The sequence below is a fragment of the Trematomus bernacchii genome, unplaced genomic scaffold (assembly GCF_902827165.1).
Source record: "Trematomus bernacchii unplaced genomic scaffold, fTreBer1.1, whole genome shotgun sequence".
NCBI lineage: Eukaryota > Metazoa > Chordata > Actinopteri > Perciformes > Nototheniidae > Trematomus > Trematomus bernacchii.
The window spans coordinates 13,476,030-13,502,621 of NW_022987689.1; the positions used below are offsets into that span (position 1 = coordinate 13,476,030).

A 26,592-nucleotide genomic window follows, 5' to 3' on the forward strand; every position below is an offset into this window, starting at 1 on the left:
ACCTTGCTTTGATAAAATAAATTATTCATATAACCCTTTTAGAAGTTAAGTTGTAGTCATTTGTTTTGGGCATGTCATTTTCGAGCCTGAAACCTGAAAAACAGGCTCGGGGCTTAACAGGGGCCCCTAGGTTTCATTATTGTATTTTGAGCCTCTTCGGAGATGTCCCGCCCCTTAGCACGTGTGTTGTAGCGCTATCCAATAGAAGTGCGAGTGTTGCGTAGTCCCCTTTGCAGACCATTCACATGCACTAAAACCTATATAATACACTACAGGAAGAGGAGAACCACAAAAAGCAGAATAGGGACCCTTTAACATTCTTCAACCACTTATAAGGCATCCAGTCTAAGCAATATGTTCCCTTCTTACATTGTTTTATAATATGACTTTTAAAGCCTAGAATTGAAGAGTGATTGTATTCTGTTAATCGTGTCAGATTGATGAAAACATGCGAAACGTGCACCCGGGTCCACATCACCCGGTTACACACAACAGAGAAGCAGCTAATCCTCTGACTATGTGAAGTGAAAGTTGCCTGCGTTGACCAAAATAATGAAGCTCTTTTACATGCAGGGTCATATTTTCTCCTTTCCTTTCATTTCCATCCTGTTTCTTTTGCAAGCTGTGAAAAGAGTGGCAGAATGTGTATTTATGTGTTAATCAAATTACGTCGTTTTTTTCAGAATCAGAAATCCTTTATTTGTCCCGCAACAGGGAAATTGACAATATTACAGCAGCAGAATTAAAGTGCAGATAAAGTGAACAGCATACGGAAAACATATCACACATTTAAAATAACTAAGAATGCACACACTGTTTATATACAAAAACAAATAGCAGATAAATACAACATGGCAAACTAATTGAAAGTATATATTTAAGAAAAGGTGACCATATAAAGTTATGTACTATATATACTGCTGAGTGGCTTGTTAATTTCATCAAGATATCAATACAAATGAGTGTGTAACCTATAGCAATACATGCTCAAATATTTGTTGGTTATATTGTATTGATTATATTTTAGTATTAACCTAGATCTTCAATAAAATATAGTTGAGTATACTACAATATTGTTATATAATATAATATATTATAATGGAATACAAATGCCAAGGAGTACAAATTGAAAGTACAATTAACTCAGAGTACTAGAATAAATATACTTTGTTACTGTCCACCAATGTATGTTGATCAATTGTATAACATGTAGGTATTTGTAGCTAACTACATAACAATACAGTGCACATTATTACATATACACATCTAGCCTCTTGATGATCTCCCCCTTACTCATACTATTATATGAATCTCCTTTTAGATGAATATGATTGTCAGGCTGCTCCTCCTCCTCCATCACCGCCACCCTCACGTTTCTTCCCACAGGCGCTACTTTCAGCACCGGACAGCTCCCGTCTCCCGTCTCCCCCACGCCCCGCCCCCCTCCGACAGACAGGCGGAGAGAAACAACCGCACGCACCGGTGGGCGACACCTATGGCCTATTAGGGATTTATTGGGAGGGACGGAACTTCAAGTACAATTTGTTTCGTTCCTCGTCATCCTCTCACATGGATCTCTCGGTGAAGGAGTAAAGAAGGAGGCGCGCGGTGACAGCGTCGCTTCATATGAATGGATTGCAGATTGCTGAAGAGGAGTCATTGTTGTTGTTATTTAACCAGTTAGTAGCTTTGGATCAGAAGAAGAAGAGAGGGAAAGTGTGTTTCCGCGGACAGAAGATGCTCAGGATGAGAAGTGGCATCATGTATCTGAATGCCAGGAGATATTCTGCTGTGTAGTGTTTCTCCCCCTGTGAAGCAGCAGAAGAAAGGAGAGATTTGGTTATGCTCGCCACTTTTTGCCAAGCGGTTTCTTCTCTGTAAAAACGGAGCGACATGGCTCTGCTGGTGGTCCCTCTGCTCCTGCAAACTGCGCTGGTTCTGGGATCCAACTACGGCTATGTGGAGTGGTCGGATAGTGACAAAGAGGAGAAGAACCCCCCGGTATTCAGCACCCAGAACATCAACAGGGAGCCTCCTCAACACCCGACCTACTACCCGCTACCGGCCACGGAGCGCACGGTGGTGGCGCACAAGATCGAGGAGGACCTGCCCAGGGTGGTAACCGCGTTCCTGCACACCGGGGACTCCTCCGCGCTGAAGCACGTCAACTGCTCCCGGAGGTACGAGCTAAGCAGCCTGCGGGGCGGCCTGCATGTCGCCTCCCATTACTCCCTGCACAGCATCCTGGACACGGTCGCGCACGCCACAAACTTCCTGAACATTATCCTGCAGGCCAACAGGTCCCGGGAGCAAACGGCGCGCAGGGACATCCACTGGTACCACGCGCTGGTTCAGAGCATCCTCGAGGGGGATCCCAAAATCCACAGGGCTGTGGTGACATTCCACGCGGATGCACCCACGCCCGGTCCCCAGGTTTTCCTCCAAGCCACCAGGACCGAGAAGGAGGTGGTGCTGCAAGACTTGTCCGCCTCTGCGCACCAGCAGCTGAGGAGCAGGAACCCCGAGTCCGAGTGGTTTAATGAGTTTAGGGACGGGAGGAGATCGCACATGCACAGGAGGGTCCAGGAGTCCAAGAGTGGAAGTTACCTTCTGGACAAAAACCAGATCAAATGGTCGGCACCGTACCTGGAGTGTGAGCATGGGGCGTTTGTGCCTTATTGGCTGCTCACCCTGTCTGCTGGCTTCTACGGACTGAAGAGCAACTCTGCACCCGAGTTCAGGTGAGAGCAGAGCTGGATCTACTCCTTGAATTAGAGGCCATTAAGTGATATTTGTATTTTACTACTCATTAAGAGTACTTTTACTTACTAATATATTTCCATCATCATTTTTCGTCAGACATATATCTAAAAAATAAACTAAATATAAGTTAGAATTTTCAAGAAAATAAAAGGGAATAAAAAAAAACCCAGAAATATAGAAATAGAAACAGAAAAAGAAAGGGAAAAAAAGTAAAGTTACGTAAAATAAGTATGAGTTATTATGAAAACTGCATGCAGGTAAATAATGATACAAATGTAATTGAAAACTAAAATTTAAACATATTAATATATATAGGAATTAAATTGGCAATACTTGCAGTTTTGTGCAAAAATTTGCAAAATGGTCCGTGAAAATGTTATCTGTTTGAAGTATTAAAAGAATATGCAACAAACAGAGATATAGTGCCAGCGACGTGTGTAAATGTAATGCATATTGACAGATATGCACTGAAAAGTGGATGAAATGTATTATGTCAACAGATATCACATAACTGTATTAGGTTAGCTGAAAGCAATAATATTAAGTTGATCCTAATCTTTTTCATTTAAACGTATTATTATTGCTTTCAACTAACCTAATACAGTTATGTGACATCTGTTGACCTAATACATTGAATTAACATTTCAGTTTTTTCAGTGTGGAATAAAGTTTCCCACAAATATGCATAAAACATTGAATTAAAAGCCAACAAGAGTTAAGTACACTTTTGATTGACAATAATGCTCCATGAGGCGGAATGTAAATATGGATCCTGATGACAGGCAGCCTGGATTCAGAGGCAGATGGTGTAAAAGAGGCTTCACAGACACAGACCTTAGTATGCTCGCCTGTCAAAGCACAGCTGTGCGCCTCTCCTGCTGCAGCCTTTGAAATGAACACTGTTGGTGATGGGATCCATACATGTGGCCTTTTTTATTCATTCAATCACTCAAAGATCTGATGTTTTAAGGCTAGAACTGATTGATTAAATCATGAATAAACAATGAAACATCATCAATATGAAGGTATTAATAATCTCACTAAACCCTGGAAATGTCTAGATGTACAGTATGACACATTTAGTGCATGTTGAGGAAAGAAAAACAAATCTTGTTCCGTCTCAAGAAAAGCCTTTACTGGTGACATTTTGTGTGGATGACACAGAAATGTTCCTTGGTGATTTAGAGGCAGCAGCGTGACTGTATGCTCATGATTTGGGCCCTCAGGTTGGCAGGCCTCCACGCTGCTGACGTGTCCCTGAGCAAAGTGCTGCATCACTACCTGCTCCAGGAACAGGGTTGGGAGGGTCACTTTAAAGAGGCCTTTTTAGGGTTTTCCCTTTCCTGTAGTAAATGGTCTGCAAAAGCTAAAATCCCAAAGTTCCCTACAGAGTGGGGTCCATTGGGATCCTTTGTTTACTTCCGGGACATAGTGTCATCACTATGTAACACTCAGGCTTCTGTTGAACAAAATAAACCATATTTATGATCAAAAATGTGTCCTCTGCTCAGAGATCTTATTTATAGTAAAAGCTGGCTTTCATTAAGCATATTCAGGCAGTAGCATATACACCAATAATGAAAAACACGAGCACATACTGGAAAACCCTCTGAATTGACAGAGCATGGTCCGTTTTAGTTTAATACATACTGTGTAGAGTTTGGCTCACACACACGATTTTATGAACGTACAGAACAGTACAGTTTACAAAGAAGAAATACAATCTGCTCCTTTTACAACAAACGCAATATGCTCTTTTTTAGTAACAGTGTAATCCTGCTATTAATATTTTTTACAACTGTAACCTGATTACGTTTTTTTTTCTGTAACTGTAAGAGAATATAATTACCTTTGTAAAATGGTTATTATCCAGTTTAATGTAACCCGTTACTTCCCAAGCGGTCCAGGAACAGTCACCTTTGGCTTTAAGAGCTTATGATGTGGCCAAATGCTGCTTTGGACAGTTTCAGGAATTGTAATTCAGTTACAATGGAGGTAGAAACTTTTTTTTTGTGACCTACTTTTTATTCTTTTTTAGGAAGCTATCCCCTTGCCCACTCCACAGCTCAAATATTTCTGGCTGTGATGCCCTGTTTCTATTCAAAAATGACATATTGCCTGTCTGAAGCCATAAACATGCACTTGTGAGAAGGGTTGATCCATTTGAGCCTGCAAATGAAATATGGAACTTTTAGAGTCTTTCACATTTTCACTGAGCTTCCCATAGCACAACTCTGAAGGAATTTGGTCTAAATAGTGACCAATTTCAATTGTATGTCTAGGACATTTAAAATACACAATTATTGCAAGTTTTATAATCCAAAATCTGATCTTGAATATTGATAACGTGTGCATTTTCATTTAAAACCTAAAGATTGTGCTGTTAGATTATTTAAAAAAATACCAGATTTAAAGACATTTTGACCAATCAGTACAAATGAAATTCCCCGACCATACTACATAGTCTTTGGGCAAAACGCAAAACGGGTTAATAATTGAGAGATTTATGTGAAGAGCTGCTTGTGTCAGTCACCCTTAGTATCTGTTGATGTAACGTTTCATAAATTAATTCAGTGAATTAATTCATAATGAATCAATACACTATTCAATCTCAGCCAAGACAGCCTTTGTGTGAACATTTAAATAATTGTCACTTTTTACAAGTGAATGTGATTTTGAGCTAGAAGAAGAAAAGTGGGTTATGCGTGACACATTCCTGAACACTGCTTTCTGTAAAACACTCTTTCACTGGCAGCTGAGCACAAAGCTGTACTTTTTCATCATAGACAAAAAAAGGTTTGTTCTGAGGCTCTCAGTCATACCTCATGGTTTGTATTTTGTTTTGTCTGTTCAGTTATCATGTTTGAAGATCCGTTGATGAGCAATTGCAGCTGTCATGAATTAATCTATAGCAGTTTGCAGACTTTTAGTCTGTGTTGATTGGAATGCTTTAAAAAAACAAACAAATGTGTTCATTTAAAACAGTAGCCTTAAACAAACAAATTCAAGGTGAAATAACAATTTTTTTCCAGAGCACTCATTCCTTCATTAAAAGCAACACATGAGAAAAGTACTGAAAATGATACGGATGAAATCATAACATCTACTGAGCTTGCGAACTGAGTTATATCCGAAACAGGCGAGATAATTGCGTCTGCTAACAAAGACCATGTTATATGTTTGAAAACTGTAAAAGAAAATGTAGTAAGTGGACTTTAAGTGTCTTTTACTATGTCAGAAACTGTTATGATTTAAGCAGAGGAAGCTAAGAAAGGAACAAACAGAAAGTTGAGTATGGAATGCTGGACACTTTTCACACTCAGCAATCGCCATCTTGGCTAGAAATGGAAGTTAAGTGACCAGCCGCGATTGTGGTTTCTCTGGTCAACGCAGCACTATCAAATTAAAAAGGTATAGTGTTTTGTTTCCACTATTTAAGTAATGTCCCACTATGTGGTTGCCGGAAAAAAAACACTGTTCTTTTTTATATGGTTAATCGAGCAGTCTCTCATCATTTGGTACCACAAAACGATTGTCGCTAGCTAGAAAGCAGCGACAATTATCACTTCCGGTGAGTGCACAATAACGTGCATTTCGAGACAACACTACAAGGTAGAAATTATCCCACTGTGTCTAATGATTCCCTAACCCTATGGAACTCCTCCGCACTTTACTTCTTTTAACGTGAGTTGTGGTCTGCAACTTATTCGGTGACTTCTTCCACTCATCTCATTCCCATGATGACATTTCTAAAAATAGAAAGCTGCTTGGCTCTGAGCAGAGTAGCATAATCTAGTGTAGATATTGGAGTCCCCATGTCTACTTCCTACCTCAAGGCAACCTCTTATCGTCTTCTCCTTTTCCCACTGTCCTTCAAACGTGGACATTGACTTAATTAAAACTCAGTTCGTGGCCAGTGCAACAGAGGCTATTAGTTTATGTAAAACAAATCAAAATGTATTGGATTCAAATTACTCTCAGAATCATGAGGAGGGCGAGAGAGGCTGCCTTGAGACACAGCAGGAGACGGTTTACACTCCGTAGAACTGGGATCCTTTCTGTCCATCTGTCAGGCTACAGGTTTGAAGCTTTAAATGTCCAACAAGTACCATTCTGACATCTGTAGATAAAAGAAATACCAAAATAATGTTGAGACGTCAAAAAAGCACACACACACACACACACACGCACGCACACACACACACACACACACACACACACACACACACACACACACACACACACACACACACACACACACACACACACACACACACACACACACACACACACACACACACACACACACACACACACACAGGTTCTGTCACTCAAAGCCTCCCTATCTTTCTTTTTTGTTTGTGTACTAGCGGGGAGCTGTTGGCCGAAGCCTCTCGCCATGCTTGTTTGTTCCACTTCCCAGCAGGCAGATAGAAGTCAAGGTGTCACCAGCCACCAAACCTCAGAGCAGAGAGGCAGAGAACGTTCAGCCTGTACGATGTTGGAGGAAATGAATGGGAGAGAATAAATCCAAGACTTTTGCTGTGTCTCAATTTGTGTACTTTTGTACTTACCCTTGCTGTTTTGAGTGCATAAGTATTAAATCATACTGAACACAAACTGCAGTTCAGTTTGTATAACTTTTTAATTTAACCTTTATTTAACCAGATAAAAAGCATTGAGATAAAATCTCATTTACAATGCTGACCTGACCAAGAAGGCAGCAACGTTACACATAACACATAACACAGGCATATAAAATACAGAGAACACAACTAAGTAAACAAAAAAAAAACGAAAAGCAGTCACTACATTGTGCACATTAGGACAGTAAGAAAGGTACACTACTTATTACTGCAAGAGCAGCTGTCCCTATAGCCCATTTAAAACAGGCTATAGGGACAATTGCCATCAGTCTGAGGCTTGATTGAAGGTCATTCCAAGACCAAGGATCATAATGAAAAAGACTAATTTGTCCAGCCTCAGTCCGCACAGCAGGTACCTGGAACCGTATCCAGGCACTGGATCTGAGGTTGTAAGAGTCACAAACTGGAGCAAATCTGGCACATATATACAATGGAAGCTTACCTAAAATGGCTTTATACATTAATAAAAACCAATGCTGCATCCTACGCATACTAAGTGAGGACCATCCAGTTAGGCTATACAGTTTGCAATGATGAGTCCTATAGGGTGCATTTGATATATATCGCAGTGCAGCATGGTAGAGTGGGTCAAGTTTGGCCAAAACAGTGGGACAGGCAAATCTATAAATGGTATCACCGTAGTCCAGCTGGGACAGGACTAAGCCAGAGACCAACCTTTTACGGGAAGAAGTTGAAAAACAACATTTAAGTCTGTAAAGGAAGCCAAGAGTGAATTTCAATTTCTTAGTTAGAACTTCAATGTGGTTTTTAAAGTTTAGATTTCTGTCCAACCAAAAGCCCAAATATTTGTATGTATCGACAAACTCAACTGAGACGCCATCAAGGGTGTCAATGGAAAGGCAAGAGGACGCTGACTTGGTAGCAAAGAGCATTGCTTTGGTTTTCTTACTGTTCAATAGCAGTTTCGAATCAATAAACGCATGCTGTAGCGCAGGGGTGCCCACACTTTTTCAGCTTGAGCTACTTTTAAAATGACCAAGTCAAAGTGATCTACCTACAGGGCCGCCCCTGCCCAAAGTCATGTGGGGATACCTTATACCCTTTCTTTAGTAGAATTGGATAAATTGGAAGGCTAACTAGGTAATCAGCTCTCCGGTGATTTGCAGCTGGCGCGGTTGACCACGCATGCGTGGTGAACTGCATGTTAGAAAATATGAGATCTCAGACTGGCTTACCTGTACGTCAATCAAGTGGCAAATGCCATAGTAAGGATGGTTGCTTTTATTTATTTATTTTTTTAAATGCCATGCGATCTACCCACACTACCTTCATGATCGACTGGTCGATCGCGATCGACGTATTGGGCACCCCTGCGTAGCGTGATAAAATCAGTTTTTAAATTGGAAACGGCCATATCCAGAGAAGGAGCACAAGAGTATACAATAGTGTCATCAGCATACATATGATAGGTAGAAAATTGCATCTGATTACAAATATTGTTTACATATAATAAAAAGAGCAAGGGCCCCAAAATAGAGCCCTGTGGAACTCCCTTCTCCAAGGTGACAGGCTCAGAGACAGTACTACCCAACCTGACACATTGAGTACGGTCGGTTAGATAACTTTGAAAGCAGAAAATGGCGTTATGACCTAAACGAGACATCAACATAACATTAGACAGAATGTGATGATCTACAGTTTCAAATGCTTTGGCTAGGTCAATAAACAATGCAACACACAAATATTTCTTATCCAAAGCAGCCTTAATATCGTCTAAGACTTTCAGACTGGCAGTCACAGTACTGTGCTTTGATCTGAATCCAGATTGCATAGGGTTAAGGATGTTGTGTGAATTTAAAAAAAGTTTTAGCTGAGTAGAAACTAGGGACTCAAGAATCTTTGATAACACAGAAAGATTTGAGATAGGACGATAGTTATTCAACTCAGTGGGATCACCAGCTTTCAAGAGGGGCGATACAAGAGCTTGCTTCCACACAGCTGATGAAATAGTGTGTGTGAAATAGTTCTACATGTTTATTTTTTTCACCATTTAAGTAATGGACCAATATAATGATGTAAAAAAAACACTGTTAATGTTATAGGGTTAATTAAGCAGTGTGTAAGGATTTAGTACCGCAAACGATTGTCACTAGCTAGCTAAAAACTGTGATCATCAACGCAGTGCAGAATCCCTAAAAGAGGATCTGCAGTTGGTCAATCCTCTTTCTCGTACAGAGCAATAAAAGAATGGAACAATATTCCCAACAAACTAAAAGCTAATGCTGATTTCTCCTGGTTTTCAGGCCAGATCAAGACATGGATTGAAATAAACAATCATGCACATATTAGTTTAGCTTTCTGCGTTTTGTATCGTGTTTATTATTTTATTTAAATGAATTAGTATATCTAGTTTTTTTAATTATGAAGATAGAAATGTACATTTTATGTGAAGTATATTCATTTTTGCTAATTGTATGTACTGTATTTTGTGCTGACCTGCCCATGGACTACAGCTGGAAATTAGCAAACTGCTATAATCTGTTGCAAAGCATTTTATCTCTTTGAGATTGATGTTCTTTTTGTACATGGTCCCTGACAACTAAACAAATAAACTAAACTAACTATAACGGTGAAGGCAAAGCAGCCATGTAGAATTTCCGACAACCCTTTACAGTTAATATTCACACACTGCAGTGTCTTTACAGTGCATAACATGGCAGTGTACTAAAGCAAGTATCCAAATTCAGACACAGATCTTATGTGAGAGTAGCCTATCTATGGTAAGAGAGCCAGACTTAGCTCTAGAAGCTGGAAGGCAACAGCTGGAGTGAACTTGGCCTCACTTGTTTAAGTCTCAGGATGTTTTCCTCTCATGCTGTATTGCAGTCACATCCCCAAACAGTATATAAACATATTCTCTTCACAGTGGGGATCAGTGGTGGCTCTCTGCTGCACAGGCCAGCAGCCTCCATGTATTGAACCATAGTATTATCCCGCAGAGATGCTTGGCTCTGCAAGCAAAGAGAGAGTCGACAATCTTTCTCACCTTTGGTGGGAAAACACCACAGAGCTCCAGTGTTGCTGAACACACTGCATGTGTAATAACTGTCTTTACAGGTTGGTATTGAAACACAAAACAAGGGAAGCTACTATCAGAACTATCTGCATGGCCACTGATATTCTTGTATTGAACTTAATCAATTCCTTTTCAATATATTTTGGGTAATATACATTTTATTCTCCTAATAAGTCCCATGAAAACAGACAAATAAGGTGATTCTTCTAAAAAGTGTTGCCTTATAAATGTCTTACTTTGAGATAGCACTCCATTGTCTTCCGAAAACTATTAAAAACACATTTATGAGTCACACTGTTGCACTGTGTATGTAACATGTTGCCTCATTATTATGAATAATGAGAGAATACACATCAAATGTGTATAAATCTGTGGCTGAAAATAGTTTCCAATAACTGCACCCTTTACTTTATGTTCGCTCTAAAAGACATCGCCCTGCTGTTTTGGGGAATTGCACTCAGTTGCCAGTGTATTCCGTTCACCTCGCTTAAACTAATGCAGTCTTATTCAACAGCCTTGCAATAAATCCTCGCCTCATTATGTTATGATATTCAGTTTTAGTTAAAAATGTTCCTTTTGGAGGCTGCAGTCCCCGGTGTTGATGAATTGTATTTGTTCATAAGAAAAGGGTTTCTGTTATTTTTTCCAACATTATCATGATTAACGAGTATCAAGGAGTAACATATCTGGCTCTTTAGCTGGCCAAGATTACATGAAACGTAATCTTCTGCAAAATTGGTACTGATGTTAGCATTTAGAATTAAATGGACCTTTTAAGGCATCACATCCCGTCTGGACTGCAATGGAGTCCTGTCCGGGGTTCCCAGCAAAACCCTGGACAGGCTCCAATACGTCCAGAACTCTGCCGCCAGGCTTCTCACCATTTAACAGACGGGCCAGGCCAGTAACAGATTGGTGAAAAAATATTTAGCTGTCCACTCCTCATTAAACACTCGGCACTCATTGTCGACTTTTCTTTTCTTGGTCCACTCATTGTTACAGATGCAGGTTCAAAGGTGAATTAGGTTCAAAGGTGAATTATTGCGTCATTGCGTCATCGTTTGCGTCATGACGTAACCGTTTACGTGCCTTCTTATGACCCACACAGCGTTTTACGTCGCTGATTTTCTCCGCAACACCGCTCACAGCAACATCAATAGAGGACTGCGTCGGGTCGTTTTTAATCATACGAAGCCAGATTAAATGAAAGAACTACTTCTGCAACCTTATACCTTTCTCCAGAGTGCCGTGGAGCATTGTTTATTAATGTGGTTCAGCTGCATTATCGCCCGCTGCAGTGCTGCTCGTGCACCGGAGTTTATTCTACTGTTAACTCAAGGCAGCGGCCGCTGTAAAGTATTCACTGTCCGACTGTCACATAAGCAGCTGATACATATCCCCCATCCCCATCAGTGAATGTGCCGAACGCTGTTTGGCATCACAACGCTGTTATGAAAGTTTCTCTGGCATTCTACAGGTGATGTTAGCATAGCAACCGAAGCTAATCAGACTATCTTGACTACTTGTTGCTATCATATTGAGGCAAAAACCGTTTTCTACACAAAATAAACAGAATCACACTAAGCTGGTTAGTGTTGCCTGACTTTATATAAGTGTTTTTTATAAGTGTGTGGTTGCGTTCTAGTCCCTTTTCTCAGCGCTACTGCTTGTTACAATTTGTATTCGCTGTAGTGTACTAGCCATGAACTGTTATTGCTCAGGTTAATCTCGACCCCCTCCAATGTAAGCGTGACGTATTTGGTTCTTAGATCTTGCCAGGTTGCCGACTCCAGCAAAGGTCAATTGTGTCTAGAGTGCGCCATCTAGTGGGATCAACTGAAATGCCGGGTATTGCAGGAAAAAGGCAAATGATTGCGGTCTTTAATATAATTTGGACAATTTTGTACCAATATTCGGCGGGCTGGATTAAAAAGCCCAACGGGCCGTATATGGCCCGCGGGCCTTAGTTTGCCCATGCCTGGTCTAGGTTGAAGAGCTCTAACAACTTGCTCTTAACAGTCTTCAGTTCATTTCTTTCCCACTTCCAATCTATTTCATTAATTCCTCTCTGTTACCACCCTGCCGTCCTCCCTTCCTCCACTGTTGACCTTACTTCCCTTGAGCATCACTCTTCCTGTTCTTTTTAATTTTCCTCTATTTCACTCTGGCCTTCTCTGCCTCCCCTTCCTCCTGCCTCGCACCAATTTGCCTAACCTCGTATTATTTTGTCACGTTTCCACTTCTCTTTTCCTTTTTCCCAATGTCTAATTTCTACATTGATGTCCCTCATGTTTTATCGTATCCTTATCCTTCCTTCCCCTTTAATTTCACTGTTCTCATATTCTAATGAAGTGTATTTTCTTCACTTTTTTCTTATCATTTATCCCAATCTATCTGCATCTTCAATTTTTACTTCACACCCCCCGCCCTCGATTTAATTCCGTCTCCTTATCACATCCATCTATTTATCTCGCCGCTCTCTCTCTCAACCTTCTCTGTGATTGCTCTGTTCGCACAGTTTTCTCTCGTGATTTCCCTCTCAGGATTTCTGCTAACTTCACTCAACATTCATTCCTATTTCCCCTTCTTCTCTCTGGCAGGGGTGTGGTTCGTGTGGATGTGAACCTGCAGGACGTGGACATTGACCAGTGCTCCAACAGTGGCTGGTTTGCTGGGACTCACCGCTGTAATCTCACCAGTATGGAAGTGAGTTTGGATAACATTTTTCGTTCAATCTGCAATAACAGCAAATGCTCCCATGTCACTTCACTTGTCTGTCTTCTCATTCTCATTTGTCATAAAGGAGGTAAAGGGATTTCACTTCACTACATCCTTTACACATACACCCTTCATTCTGAATATTATTTTCTTAAGAATGCAACCAAACGCTTTGCACAAATTCAATCAAATGTGAATCAAGTGAAAACAGTTGATACATATCTAAGAGAAAGGTTTGAAAGAGGCATTTATCACCATTTAGACTACTCTCAATACCATGCTCCATCATAAAGTGAACTCGACTGGCTTACTTACTATAAGACTCTTCAAAAGTTTGAGAGCATTAGCTAAGTGAACAAAAAATATTTCACTCAGCCACAATGATAAACGTTCAAAAGATAGTTCTTAACATACATTTACATTTATTTTAGCTGGCACTGCGCTGCTTTGAGCTAAATGCTAACTGAAGTATGTTAACATGCTCACTATGACGGTGCTAAAACGAGGCTAGCAGGTACACTGTAGGGAGGTTGGGAATGATTTTTCAAAACCTTTTCGGGCATCAGTATCTTGAGGCTTAATCCTCTAGGTACCATGAATGATCATACAAAATGTTACGGAAAGCCATTCATTAGTTGAAGAGATATTTCACTCTGGAACAAAAGGTTGGAATTGCAAAAAAAACAATACTAGTAATCCTATAGATAGACCCCAAGGCTAGCGTTAGAGCTCTGATCAGTATCTGTAGGCTTTGTCCTCTGGGTACAAATGATCATATACAATTTAACAGAAAGCCATTCAATATTTTTTAGAGATACTTTAGTTTGGATATAAGTGGTGGAAATACAAAACAAACCGAAAGACACTATGGATAGAACCAATAACACTAGAGCTATGATCGCGCCCAAAATAAATCAGACGGACCCCACATTAACCCACAAAATGTTGGTTCAAGCTGGATTAATAAACACTTTTCTACCTGTAGAAATAAATAAATAATTTTTTTTTTTTTTAACTGTCTTTTTAGTGCAGTAACAGACATTGGTGACACTGTCTACGACATGCACCATACTTAATATTCAACACAAAAACAAAAACTGTCACATCACAGACTATAACTGACAAGGAAAACTGAGTATATCATTTAGTCACTTCTTAGCAACCGCTGTTTTTATGACACATAGAAAATGTTTATTTGGACAATCACAATTGGGTTAATCACTGACATATCTTTTCATACAACAAAATAATAAAATCTTGTGAGCTTGTGTTAACCAGAGACCTGATTTCAGGCTTCTAAACACAAACACGTTCAATTACTTATTGACTTCGAGACAAGGGAACCGATGTGGTAAAATGCCATTTCAGAGTTTTAGAACTTATTACTGCACCACTCTATTATATTATTAGGTGAGAGCTGAGAATCATAGCTCTTGCTAACATGGCAATACAAGGATTCTTCCTTTCATTGCATGGTACATTGTGTTTTAAAACCAAAGCCCTAGTAGTGCAGTGTCTGTAGACCTCAGTGAATGTGCTTGTCTGTGATCATGAGGGTTGATGATGGTGATATGTGTGTGTGACTGTCTTCTCCGTGGTATAGAGCTCTTACCTGTGTGACTGCTGTGATGGAACTGGCAGCAGCAATATATCATGTTTGTATCTATTAGAGCTTCTCTCTGCTGTGTGCATATGTGTGTGTGTGTGTGTGTGTATGTGTGTGTGTGTGTGTGTGTGTGTGTGTATGTGTGTGTGTGTGTGTGTGTGTGTGTGAGTGTGTGTGTGTGTGTGTGTGTGTGTGTGTGTATGTGTGTGTGTGTGTGTGTGTGTGTGTGTGTATGTGGTGTGTGTGTGTGTGTGTGTGTGTGTGTGTATGTGTGTGTGTGTGTGTGTGTGTGTGTGTGTGTGTGTGAGTGTGTGTGTGTGGTGTGTGTGTGTGTGTATGTGTGTGTGTTCGTGTGTGTGTGTGTGGTGTGTGTGTGTGTGTGTGTGTGTGTGTGTGTGTGTGTGTTTTGTCAGTGTGTGGGCCTGGCTGTTCGCTCGCTGCCTCGCTCATGTCAGTGCCAATGCGTTAGTTTTATTTGATGTATTGCAGGATGCCTCTCTTTCTACAGCAGTAGCTGCTCAGGCTTGCGTGGTATGTCACTGGCCATATGATGTATAATAAATGCAGTGTAATGGATTGCAGCAAGATGCGGTGAATAATTGACCATGCTCTTTGTCTGTGTGCCTCCCCACTTTTTCCTTCTTTCATTTGGGGGTAAACTACAGAGGAAACACGTTCTGCCTCATGTCCGTCTTGATCTGTTTGTCTGTTTCCTCTGCATTGTTCTATACCAGGGGTGTCAAACTCAATTTCAACCGGGCTACATTAGCATCATGGTTGCACTCAAAGGGACAGTTTTATCTATAAGACTATATAAGAATAAATATATAAATATTTAATATATATAAAATAATGTATTATATAACATTATTGCCTCTGCATTGGTTTATTATCGGATAGGGTAATAACTTCGTAATTAACTACGTCTAAAAGCAGAAGTCTAGGGCAAACAATTGCAAGTATCTTCAGTGCGCATGTCACAAAATGATTAAAAAAGAAAAGCCAAATTCTGAAAAAAAAAAAAAAAAAAAAGTGAAATCTTGAAAAAAAAAAAACATTTTGAAAGAAAAAGTCAAATTCGGAGAAAAAAGTCTAATTTGAGATGCATTGTGGGACATGTAGTTTATGGGCAATGTGCTTCTGTAAAGCGGCATGTAACCGTATAATAAACATATTATATTCTTTGCAAGCTCTTGTGGGGCCACATCAAATGAAGTTGCGGGCCGGATTTGGCCCCCGGGCCTTGAGTTTGACACCCCTGTTCTATACTTTAGAGGTCCCCTATAATACTCTTTTTCATCAATATATTATAGTTTTGAGTTATATACAAAACATGTCTCTGAAGTGTTTGGCTTGAAACACCAAACAGATCAACCATTGTAGCATCCCATAAACCCCTCTGTTTCAGCCCTGTTTCAAAAGTGCTGATTCTGTGTCTGTTACTTAAAGAGCAACTTGCAGGTTTTTTTTTTTTACTACATTTATGCTTAACCTTGCCTGAAAATTACAATTAAAAAAGTCTCTGCCCAATTTCACGGTAGTAGTTGGTAGTTGGTTTGAGCGGTTGTGATTTAGTGAGCTGGTATTTTTTCGGTAATTTTACATTGCATTCACCATTTTTAATCATGGTGAGCTATTGTGTTTGTGCAGGTTGCACAAACTCCAGCCTGTCAGGACATCGAGTCCACAGTTTCCCTAACAGGAAAAGCAAAGCGAAGCAACGGAACCACAATGCAGTTCGGCAAAGCGTGACGTCACCCCATTTAAAGTGAATGGGCAGAAGCGTTGAAGCTTCAACGCACGCCGCCGTGTGGACGGGCCGTAAGACGTAGTGTGGAGTTGCATTAGGTAACGCGAGATACGGCTGATACTTGCGCATTAGTTTCTGTTATGGATCAGTATCAACAGTCCTGCCAGTAACGTTACTATATTATCAATACTACTTTAGTTATAGCCTGATATATGATAGCTAACTTTACAATGTTGTGATGTGACCGACGTTAGCTAACATTAACTGTAGCTAACGCCGGTCACTCACCAAGACAGCTGCCCAGTTCTCCACTGGTTCTCCTCACACCACAGCACCATTTCTCTCCGATGGCAGTTATTTATTCTAATCCTTGGCTGCTCCTGGTCTCTTGGACGCCTAGCAGGCTCATAATTATAAGGTTGTGGTCCGTCATATGCATACAAATATACATTTTCAACCTCTTCTGTGTCAAAACTAGCATTGTGAACCATGTTTATTCATACGTTAGACCGGCCGGTCTCCCTGATGTGATGTCACACGTGGGTGGTCTTTTTTTATGCGGAAGTAAAAATGTCTTACAAAAATGACGCCAGATGTCACTGTAGTGTATATTTCTGTATATCTTTGTGAAAATCTAGTGTATACATCATTTTCCTATACACATTTATTCACTGGGGTCTCTAACCTGCAAGTTGCTCTTTAAGATGAAAATAAGGAGCCACTCCCCACGCCCCTCTGAGAGATATTTGGTTAAAAAGAACACAATGGTGGGGGGTTACCTTGGTTGGTTATTGGCTATTGGTTACACAAGCCAAAAAATCGTTATGACATCATGAAGTTGCCAAAATCTGATCAGCTCATTATCAGACAGGATTTTATATAAATGGATCAGGACAAAAAAGAGAGCGAATCTTTTTTTCTTGAAACTTTCAGAATCTCTTTACACAGAGGGGACACATGTAAAAAAGACATGAAATAGTGGATTTTGCATAATAGGTGACCTTTAAAAGGCTGGTAAAATCTCACTGGTGCTGATTAGCGTTATACTTCTTCTGTTCAGATTTGTGTATGTGCAGATGGTGTGAGTGGTGTTTTTCTATCATCATCACAGTGCTGGGCATAAACAGCCTCTTAGTTACCAAGGCCATCCCAGCATGTCCTATCTAAGACTGCTTTCATGGAAATGCTTTGAATTATGCGGGTGTCTCCTGTGTTTGTGTTGAAGAGCATCATTTGCTTCCAATTAGGTACATTAATGTTTATGCATAGGTTTTTCCTCCTCCTCTCAGTGCAAATCTGTTTTCAAACGGCTCATGTTCTTAAACGTGAATATGAAACATGAAAGGGGGATCATTACGGCGCTTACCACTCATTTACACTCCTCCTCTGATGATTCTCCCTCACACACCATATTTGACCAAACGGCAGTCAATGATTCAGTGCCATCTTGAATCAGCAGTGTTGTTTGTCTCTGTTTCATATGCAGGAATTGATGCAGGATCTAAGAAAAACATTGTATAGAACTTTCAAATTATATTCAGTCATTACAAATGTTTTGTTAGAGGCGACAAGTATAGACCATGAAAATCCATCCGTTTCTAACAATGTCATCAATCTTGTCCATCTGACGATCATTTAAATTTGAGTTTGGGACTTTTGCTTGGGAATGAATGTCTGGTACATTCAAGGAGTTCACAAAATGCTGACAAAAGCTCTGAGCTAAAGCTTGAACTGCCTTTGCAGGGGTTGTGTTTTTGGCTTGGTTTGTTAGACTGTCAGAAGGATTATGGTAAAACTACTTGTGGCAATTTAATTAAAAGGGTAAAAGGGTGAAGCATTGGCAAAAGAGCATCCTATTCAATTCTGGATTGGATCGAAATCTAGAGGTGGAAACGTACATTTTAGTTTAGTTTTGTTAAAGTTGCCCTTTGTGATTTATTCACAAGCTTTAGAATTCCTCACGCTTGAAGCAGCATTCACATGATAAGTGATTTGCTCTTTGCTCACCGCGAGGTTGGGCCCAGAGTTTTGCCGTAAATAACAGCCAGTTATGTTTCTATGGTTATCTCCTCTGCTAGCTTGTGCTGCTACATACTGTAGAGCTGTCATCTGATTGGTTTAGTGTCTAAAGGTCAGCAGAAGAAATAATTTGTACTGAGAGTGCAGCACTCGGCGACAATTTTAAGTGGTGCGCCGAAGAAGTGATTCTGCCTAGTCGGGCGGCACTGCTCTCCCCATAGAAACACAAAAGCAACATGCTAGCAGCAGGGCTTGGTGTGAACGGTTAACATTTGCATTTTAACAAAGTCCAAATAACGATGCAAACATGCTCACGTGATTGTTTGGTATCATTGACTATGCTGGATTTCATGGCATTCCATTAAATTGTTGGCAATACACAAGTAACAGGTGCCTGGAATCATCCAAGTCAATATGATGCACCCTCTGAGGATGATGAGCGTCTGCAACAAAGTTAACGACAATTTATCCAATAGTTCACTCACAGAAATATTTGGCCTAATATAGAGGATTTAGGTATTTCAATTGCATATAACATTTCCATCCATTTGGATAACATAGTTCTTACATAAATTGACTAATAAACTCTATGCATTGCAAATACATAATAACTATGTCTACAACCTTATTATCAATACATCCAATGTGTTTCAAATACATTAGAACCAGGCTTATGCATATAAAATAAATATAGCTTATTTGGTGCATTAATTTAATAATGCATAAAATGAGTTACTATAGTAACGTGTACTCCACTTTTTGTGGGTGTGTACTGTGATTTCTTGATGCATTAAAATGTGAAACAAGGTGGCATGACACATTTTTTGTTAGTGCTGTTAGTGTGGGGAATGTGGTTATGTATTATGAAAGTAGATTATTACAAAAAAAATTATACATTTTATGCATTATTAAATTAATGCACCAATTAAGCTATATTTATTTTATATACATACCTGGATCTTATGAATTTAAAATGCATAGGCTTTATTTATATCAAATACATAAGCCTAGTTCTAATGTATTTGAAACACATTGGATGTATTGATAATAAGGTTGTAGACATAGTTATTATGTATTTGCAATGCATAGAGTTTATTAGTCAATTTATGTAAGAACTATGTTATCCAAATGGATGGACATTTTATATGCAATTGAAATACATAAATCCTCTAAATTAGGGCCAAATATTTCTGTGAGTATTGTCGAGACATTTCAGTCTTAACCGAAGTGGTGGGCCAACCAGCAAAGCATCATTACTATTCATAGAGACAAGCTGCTAGCATGGTAAAAAACATATACAAAATAAAAAAGTAGCTCCAGTGAGGCAAAAAGGTTTCCATCATGAGCGTTGACAGTTTGCTGATGGTGTTGGAGCTTCTGTAATATCTCTAGACTGTCACTTTAATCAAAGAGAGGTGAGAATCAAAGCACTGTTTCAGAAGGGGAAGTGATAAAAGGGCTTTCATAATCTTCAAAATGAAATCAATCTATAGCAAATATATTTAAAGAACAAGCTGTAAAATAATGGCTTAGATGATAATAAAAATGTTGAAATACAAGCAGTTTGCCATAAAATTCAGATTGTGACTTTAATTAAAGACGTGAAATGTTCAATGTCTTGTTTCTTTCTTCCCCCTGTCATTTGTCCTTTTGTTCTATTTCCTACTCGATAATACAACTATAATAATTTATTTTACCACTTTATGTTTGCTGTAATTAATGTCCTATTCTTGTTGTTCAGCCAACCCTTATTAAAGTAATTATGGGACATTACTTCCATTCTCTTGTACAATCAAAGTACCAAACCAGTGTGGTGAAAAGCTGCCAGGAGAAATGATTTGGATGCCAAATAGTTTCAGAGTGCATGCACACAACACTACATTTAGGAAAAATGTGATAAAAAGAAAATGAAGGGATTTTGTGGCTTGTGTACAGACCAAGGAGAAAATAATAGCCTTTTGTACCAAAGTCCTCATTAAAAAACAGTTAATTTCTAATTCTCGCTAAGTACAGTTTTTGGGAAATGGGCTGTGTGAAGCTCATTGCTTCCCCGTTGAGAACAAACACACCCGTAGGCTCTGTCTCAGAAAGAACTATAATTCCAAGACAGACTCCAGTAATGTGACAGAGCAGAGTGTTACCACGGCTTCTCATTGTTACTATGATGTAATGGCTCAGTCTGTAGCTAAACAACTTTTATGTTAACACTGCAGCTTTTCAACTCTGTTTATAATGCGTCAAAGGAAAAACAGCCTGTTTTTGTCCTCTCCTTTGTTGGGAAGGTAGCTAGTGGATATTGCTCATGTTAGCCTTCTTAAGTTCTTAAAAGTCCTCCATGTTGTACATTTCTGACAGCGACATATCTCCCAAATGGCGAAAATACCAACAATGCAAAGCTGACTTTTAGTTATTTTAAAGTAAAACCCAATATGCAATTGAATCAGCTAATATAAAAGGGAACATACTTTGTATCATGTTGAACTCCTTACAAAAAAAGATTACAAATACGACATACGAAATTCAATGAAACGAAGCTTGGCTATTCAACTTTATTGGAATTATACGGATGAACAGTCTGAATGACAGAAAGGGTTTTTCATTCTTACGGATATTGCATTGATGTGAAACATACAAGATATAAAAATGCATAGCAGGGCTTATTGGACATGTGAAGTTGGGTGATATTGGTCATTGGGTCAGCTTTCAGATTGGTTGTCTAATGTCAAGGTTTTAACAAGATGTTGTACTGAAACACAGTTAAAGAGGAGGCAAGTATAAAGTTTAAACAAAAAGCGAGCTTTGAAATAAATAAAGCTGATACAAAAGCAAGGCAAAACTAAAGTAAAGACAAACTGAACAGGTGCAGACCGTGGGGCACGAGGAACAGGATCCAAAACACAGGCAGGACCTCTGGGAAAACAGACAGGAACCCAAGGGGAGACATGCCTAAATAAAGACTAACCACAAAGACAAGACACAGCTGGGGAGGGGAGGCCAGACACAAAGGCACCAGGTGAACACAATCAGGTAATCAAACAGGAGGGAAAACACAGAGACAGGAAGTGAAAACAGCCATGAAAGAGGGGGTGAACACTTTTCAAAAATAAAACAGGAAACATTAAACACAAAAATCTAGGATTCATGACATCTAATCTATGTCAATCGATAAAACCCAACTATTTGGATCAAATAATGGTTAAAGTCATTTTTCATGTAAATACAGATTTCCAGCTTATCTCAGTTTCATATCATTTCATTATACACATCATCATGTTGGACTCTCAGGCAGTAGAGTTAGGTTAAGGGTTAGATATGTTACATGTAACATGTTACATGTTACATATACACGATACGATACGATATTACTTTATTTGTCAGATCAAGTCTGGAATTTGACTTGCGTCACAGCAGCTCCATGTCCAACATCAACAGACAAATATCCAGACAAAAATACATGAAACACAAACAACAAACATTTAACATAACAGCACAATCAGTGAGAGAAAAGCTGCTCAAAGAGCCTTCAGCGTGCATTTGATCTGGGATTTAGCTCTGTATTTACTGAGAGGATTGACTGATGCACAAAGGAGTGCTTCAGTCTGACCTTATTGAATCGTGGGACCCTGTATCTCCGATTACGTAACACGTAACATGACTTGCCCCCTCTAACCAAACACATTCTTCTTAATCTGGCGCTTTTTAAGCAGCAATATTTGCCATCTCCCCCTCTGCCTTATAATGCTGGTGCCATGCTTCCACACCACTGCTGCTTTTTGCCTCACCCCCACCACCCCAGCATCCACCTGTAGGCCCCAGGGGATAGTTATTTAATTATCACTCCTCGATGGTCTCTGTAAAAAGTATTTATGGGAAGTTATGACGCCAAACTCAATCTAAATGCTGCTGATAATAAACATTTCAAACGTGAGTTGTCTGACTGAATTGACATCTCCTTGGACTTGGAGAAACTGGAAAGGACATTTTCCCCTATTTTTCTAACAAACAATTCATGTCACTTACATTCGATACTGTGGGCAATCTTGCTCTCCCCAGATCAGAAGATCAACGCACTATCTCAATGAGCCACAGCCTCCCATACTATAACCCCAAAAGTAATCAGCAGATTAATCGATAGTAACACTAATCCTTAGTTGCAGTCCTAATTCAAACCATTAACAATGAACAATATTGATTAGTGATCCTTAAAGGGGACCTATCATGCAAAATGCACTTTTGTACGTCTTTTATACATGAATATGTGTCCCCGGTGTTCCAGGGAACTCACCAAGTGTCAGAAAACACAACTCTCTCTATTTTCCTCCATACCCAAATCTCTAAAAAAGGGGCTGCAACGGATCTGATCAAAACTGATCCAGATTTGAACACTGTCCTGACGTCAGGACAGTGGCGCTACGGCTATTGGGCCAACTCCACCAATCAGGAGGAGACAGCCACGGCCATTGCCGTTCGAAAGCGCTGGAGACGCTCTAGTACATATGCCAGGCCTGTAGATGGTGCTGTTCTCACTGAATCTGCCCTTGCAAAAACAGAGCTAAAAAATGTCAAATTGAGCGAAATGAGGCATGGCTAAAATGCATGATCTGTTTGGTATTTTGAAAAAAAAAAAGTATAAATATGCCTTATATAGGTATGGTCCTATACTATATTATTCAAATATAGCATGATAGGTCCACTTTAAGTGAACTCAAGTTAGTGGATTGTTCGATAGGAATCCTTAACAAAACACAAAAATAATATTTAACCAGGAGTTGTAGGTTAAATTAGCTGCATATGAATGAGCACCCCTACCCTACATGAGCTTCTTCTTCTTGGCTGTGCAGGAAGGTAGGATGTGTCACCATGAACCAAATACAAGACTTCATGCATTATGGATAGTCAGTCGTAGGGGAAACATGTTACATAAGGAGCCCCTGCTTATATAATTAGACAAGGATGAGGATGATTAGTGGGTGATTTGTGACTGGATGCATCTGAGTAGGTTTATGTCTTTTTTCTTCTTCTCTATGTGCTTTTTAAATGTAAGTAAGCATCGACGTGTGTGTGTGTGTGTGTGTGTGTGTGTGTGTGTGTGTGTGTGTGTGTGTGTGTGTGTGTGTGTGTGTGTGTGTGTGTGTGTGTGTGTGTGTGTGTGTGTGTGTGTGTGCCTGTGTGTGAAACGTGCCGCTGGAGATAAAGGGCTTCAAAGGCAGAGCTCTGCTAATGAGTGTAAACTGCTGTGACAGCCAAGGAGGGTTACCCCCTCTGTCTCTCCTCTCACTTCCTCTCCTCAATCAGCTCCACTTCCTCCTCCCCTCTTACACCCTCTGTTTCCATGGCTATTCACACTCTCCAAAATATCTTCTCTATCTTTGGCCATCGCTCCCTCCTCATCTCTCTTTTACTCTCATGTTTTCCATTTCTGCCTCCTCCATCACCCTTACTCCTTTCTCTGTGTTGACGCCAATTATCTCCTGTGAGTAGGGGCAGAGAGGCAAGCCAGAAATGATCCCTCCATCTGTCCACACGTCCGGCTCTGCTTTTGCCAGCCTACAAATTAAATAATGATTTGAACATACTGAGTTATAATTATGAAATACTCTTCAACTTTTTGGTACTGCTTTAAAGTGGTGATGAACGATAGATACAGAGCCTGGAAATGGGAAATGTATGTTGTTAAAAAATGTAAAAACCTTGGGTTATCGCTCAATCTGTCGACATGTACTGATCTGCTTTTGCCAGCCTACGAAGTCAATCATTACTTGAATGTACTGATTTATAATTAAGATTTCCCTTCAGCTTCTTTTACTGCTTTAAAGTGGATAATACACGATAGATAATGGCCCGAAGAAGCTGAAATGTATTAATTCTTCCGATTAGGGAATTACAGCTAAATTAAAGGTCGATAATGGAACAGTTATATTATATATGTATATTATATTATTGTATTTATTACGTTGTATTCGGATAATTAAATTACAGTCAATGAAGGATTTGCAGACAATTCAAAGTTAAATTGCTCTCATTGACTACATTACATTTAATTTTGCTAACGAGTGACAAACAATAAGAGCGATCAAGCCTGAAGATACTCAGAATTGGTGGAATTATGGAAGTTCATTAAAGGTGGGGTAGGTAAGTTTGAGAAACCGGCTCGAGATACACTTTTTGTTATATTCCATGGAATGCTCTTAACATCCCGATAGCAATGAATATATTAAGTGCTTTGACAAAAAATCCATAAAAAAATGTCATCTGTGGAAGCCGTAATACTGTAAAAAGCACGACCAATCATTTTAGCCGGCCCGGCTAAAATAACTGGATGGCCTACCTGCCTGTCAGCCTTCCATCTGTGCACAAACTTATCTCGTGCCCTCATTGGTCATGTGCGCGTTCGTGTGTGTTGGAGGAGGGGCTCTGTAAGGAAGTGGCAGATTTTCTCCGGTTGTGTATTTTCAAATTCTAGCGATCTCGAGCTGGTTTCTCAAACTTACCTACCCTACCTTTAATGGAAGTTAAAGTTAGTTATTTGTTTATATTCGCCAAGGTGTCTTCGTCTTGGTCCAATGTAAGTCAATGGCAAAAAGTGTTTTTGGGCCCAATGACGCCCAGATTGACACAGAAGTTGTTACCGTTTGGTCTCTAGTAAACATTTACAAGAGAACAAAACATGTTGGTGTTTCAGACGAAAAAACACATGATTGCAGTTTGCAATACACGTTTCTGTTGATGCACTTTACCAGAAAAAAGTAAATAAACGTCAAACAGTCAGAATCCCAAGTCAGAAATGTTCTTTGTTTTTGTTGTGTTAGCTCAGAGAAATGGAATATTAAATCATCCATTTTCTTTCTTTCCCTTATGGGCAGAGATGGGAGAAGTACTCAGATCTTGTACTTGAATAAAAGTAGAAGTATCAGAGTGTAGGAATACTCAGTTACAAGTCCTGCATTCAAAATGTTAATCAAGTAACACCCAATTATGGGTTACTGTATCAACTAAATAGATTTGAATCTTGCATCCCTTAAAGGCTGCAGCAACATCGTCTTCGGCATAAAAGGGTTACTGCTATCACTACAGTGTAGATTTGTGGACTTTATGCTGACACGAAAAACTAAATCCAAAATAGAAAAAGCATCAGAAGTATTATTTCTAGCTGCAGCTCAGCAACTCTTAATAGTGATGCATCTTTTCTCCTGCTATTCTGAAGATGTATTGTGGCCAAATGTGCCCCACTGTAAGAAAACAGTCTCAGGCTGTATGGGGTTATAAAAGTGACATAAATTAAACATTTGTCTCTCCCTTACTATGTTGTTTTTTGCAATCCTTATCGTCTCTGGCACATTGTGAGAGAAAGTAGAGGATTTAAGCTTCAAAAGTCTTACAGTCAGTATAAACTGCATTTAAGGAAGGGGATATCCAAACGAATAAGACACTGCAAGAGCCTGCGGAATGTAAGCAGTAATGGATGCTTACATTGAGAAATATGCTGGATTTTGGGTTTCTTCTAAGATATGTCATTCTTTAATTGTCAGGAGAGCTGATACTCGCAAGACCTGTTTTTTTTACCTGTCTTATCTCTTGCAAGTGAAAAAGAGGAGACAGAAAATAACCCGTTCTGCTCTGTCTTTTCGGTTTTGTTCTGCCAGAGGCTCTCAAGCTCTCCACGGGGGATTTAAAAGCTGAACAGCTATAGAGCTCGGTTGAATTCTTTTAAGACCTACTGCATAATAAGAACTGTAAATGCTTGTGTGTGTTTAAGCATTGTTATTCTCTTATCATCAGACACTGACCACTTGTATTTATATTCAAAGCTGTATTTTATAATAAAAGGTGAAACAAAGGTAAATATACTCTCAAATGAACGAAGCAAACCTTATTGTACAGCTTTGAAAATGTCGATATATATAAAAGAAGACTTTTGTGATCTAGGGAGCCTAAGCCCACAGGAAGTGGGCCGGGCTTTATAGCGAATCCTCGTAGTGACCAAAAATACTTTCTCCCATTGACATTAGGAAAGAGACATCTATAAATCAGCAGATTTTTTTTTTTAACGTAA

The 26,592-nt window shown here is 39.5% G+C and overlaps 1 protein-coding gene across 1 annotated transcript in view; it reads left to right on the forward strand.

Annotated features, from left to right (window-relative positions):
- Positions 1–1,623: 1,623 nt before the first annotated feature.
- Positions 1,624–26,592, forward strand: part of LOC117488378 (probable G-protein coupled receptor 158) — an 85,808-nt gene continuing 60,839 nt past the window's right edge. Inside the window, exons 1-2 of the mRNA XM_034137228.1 lie at positions 1,624–2,741; positions 13,047–13,152. Coding sequence (XP_033993119.1) covers positions 1,894–2,741; positions 13,047–13,152 — 954 coding nt within the window. The 5' untranslated portion in view covers positions 1,624–1,893. The remainder of the gene's footprint in view (positions 2,742–13,046; positions 13,153–26,592) is intronic.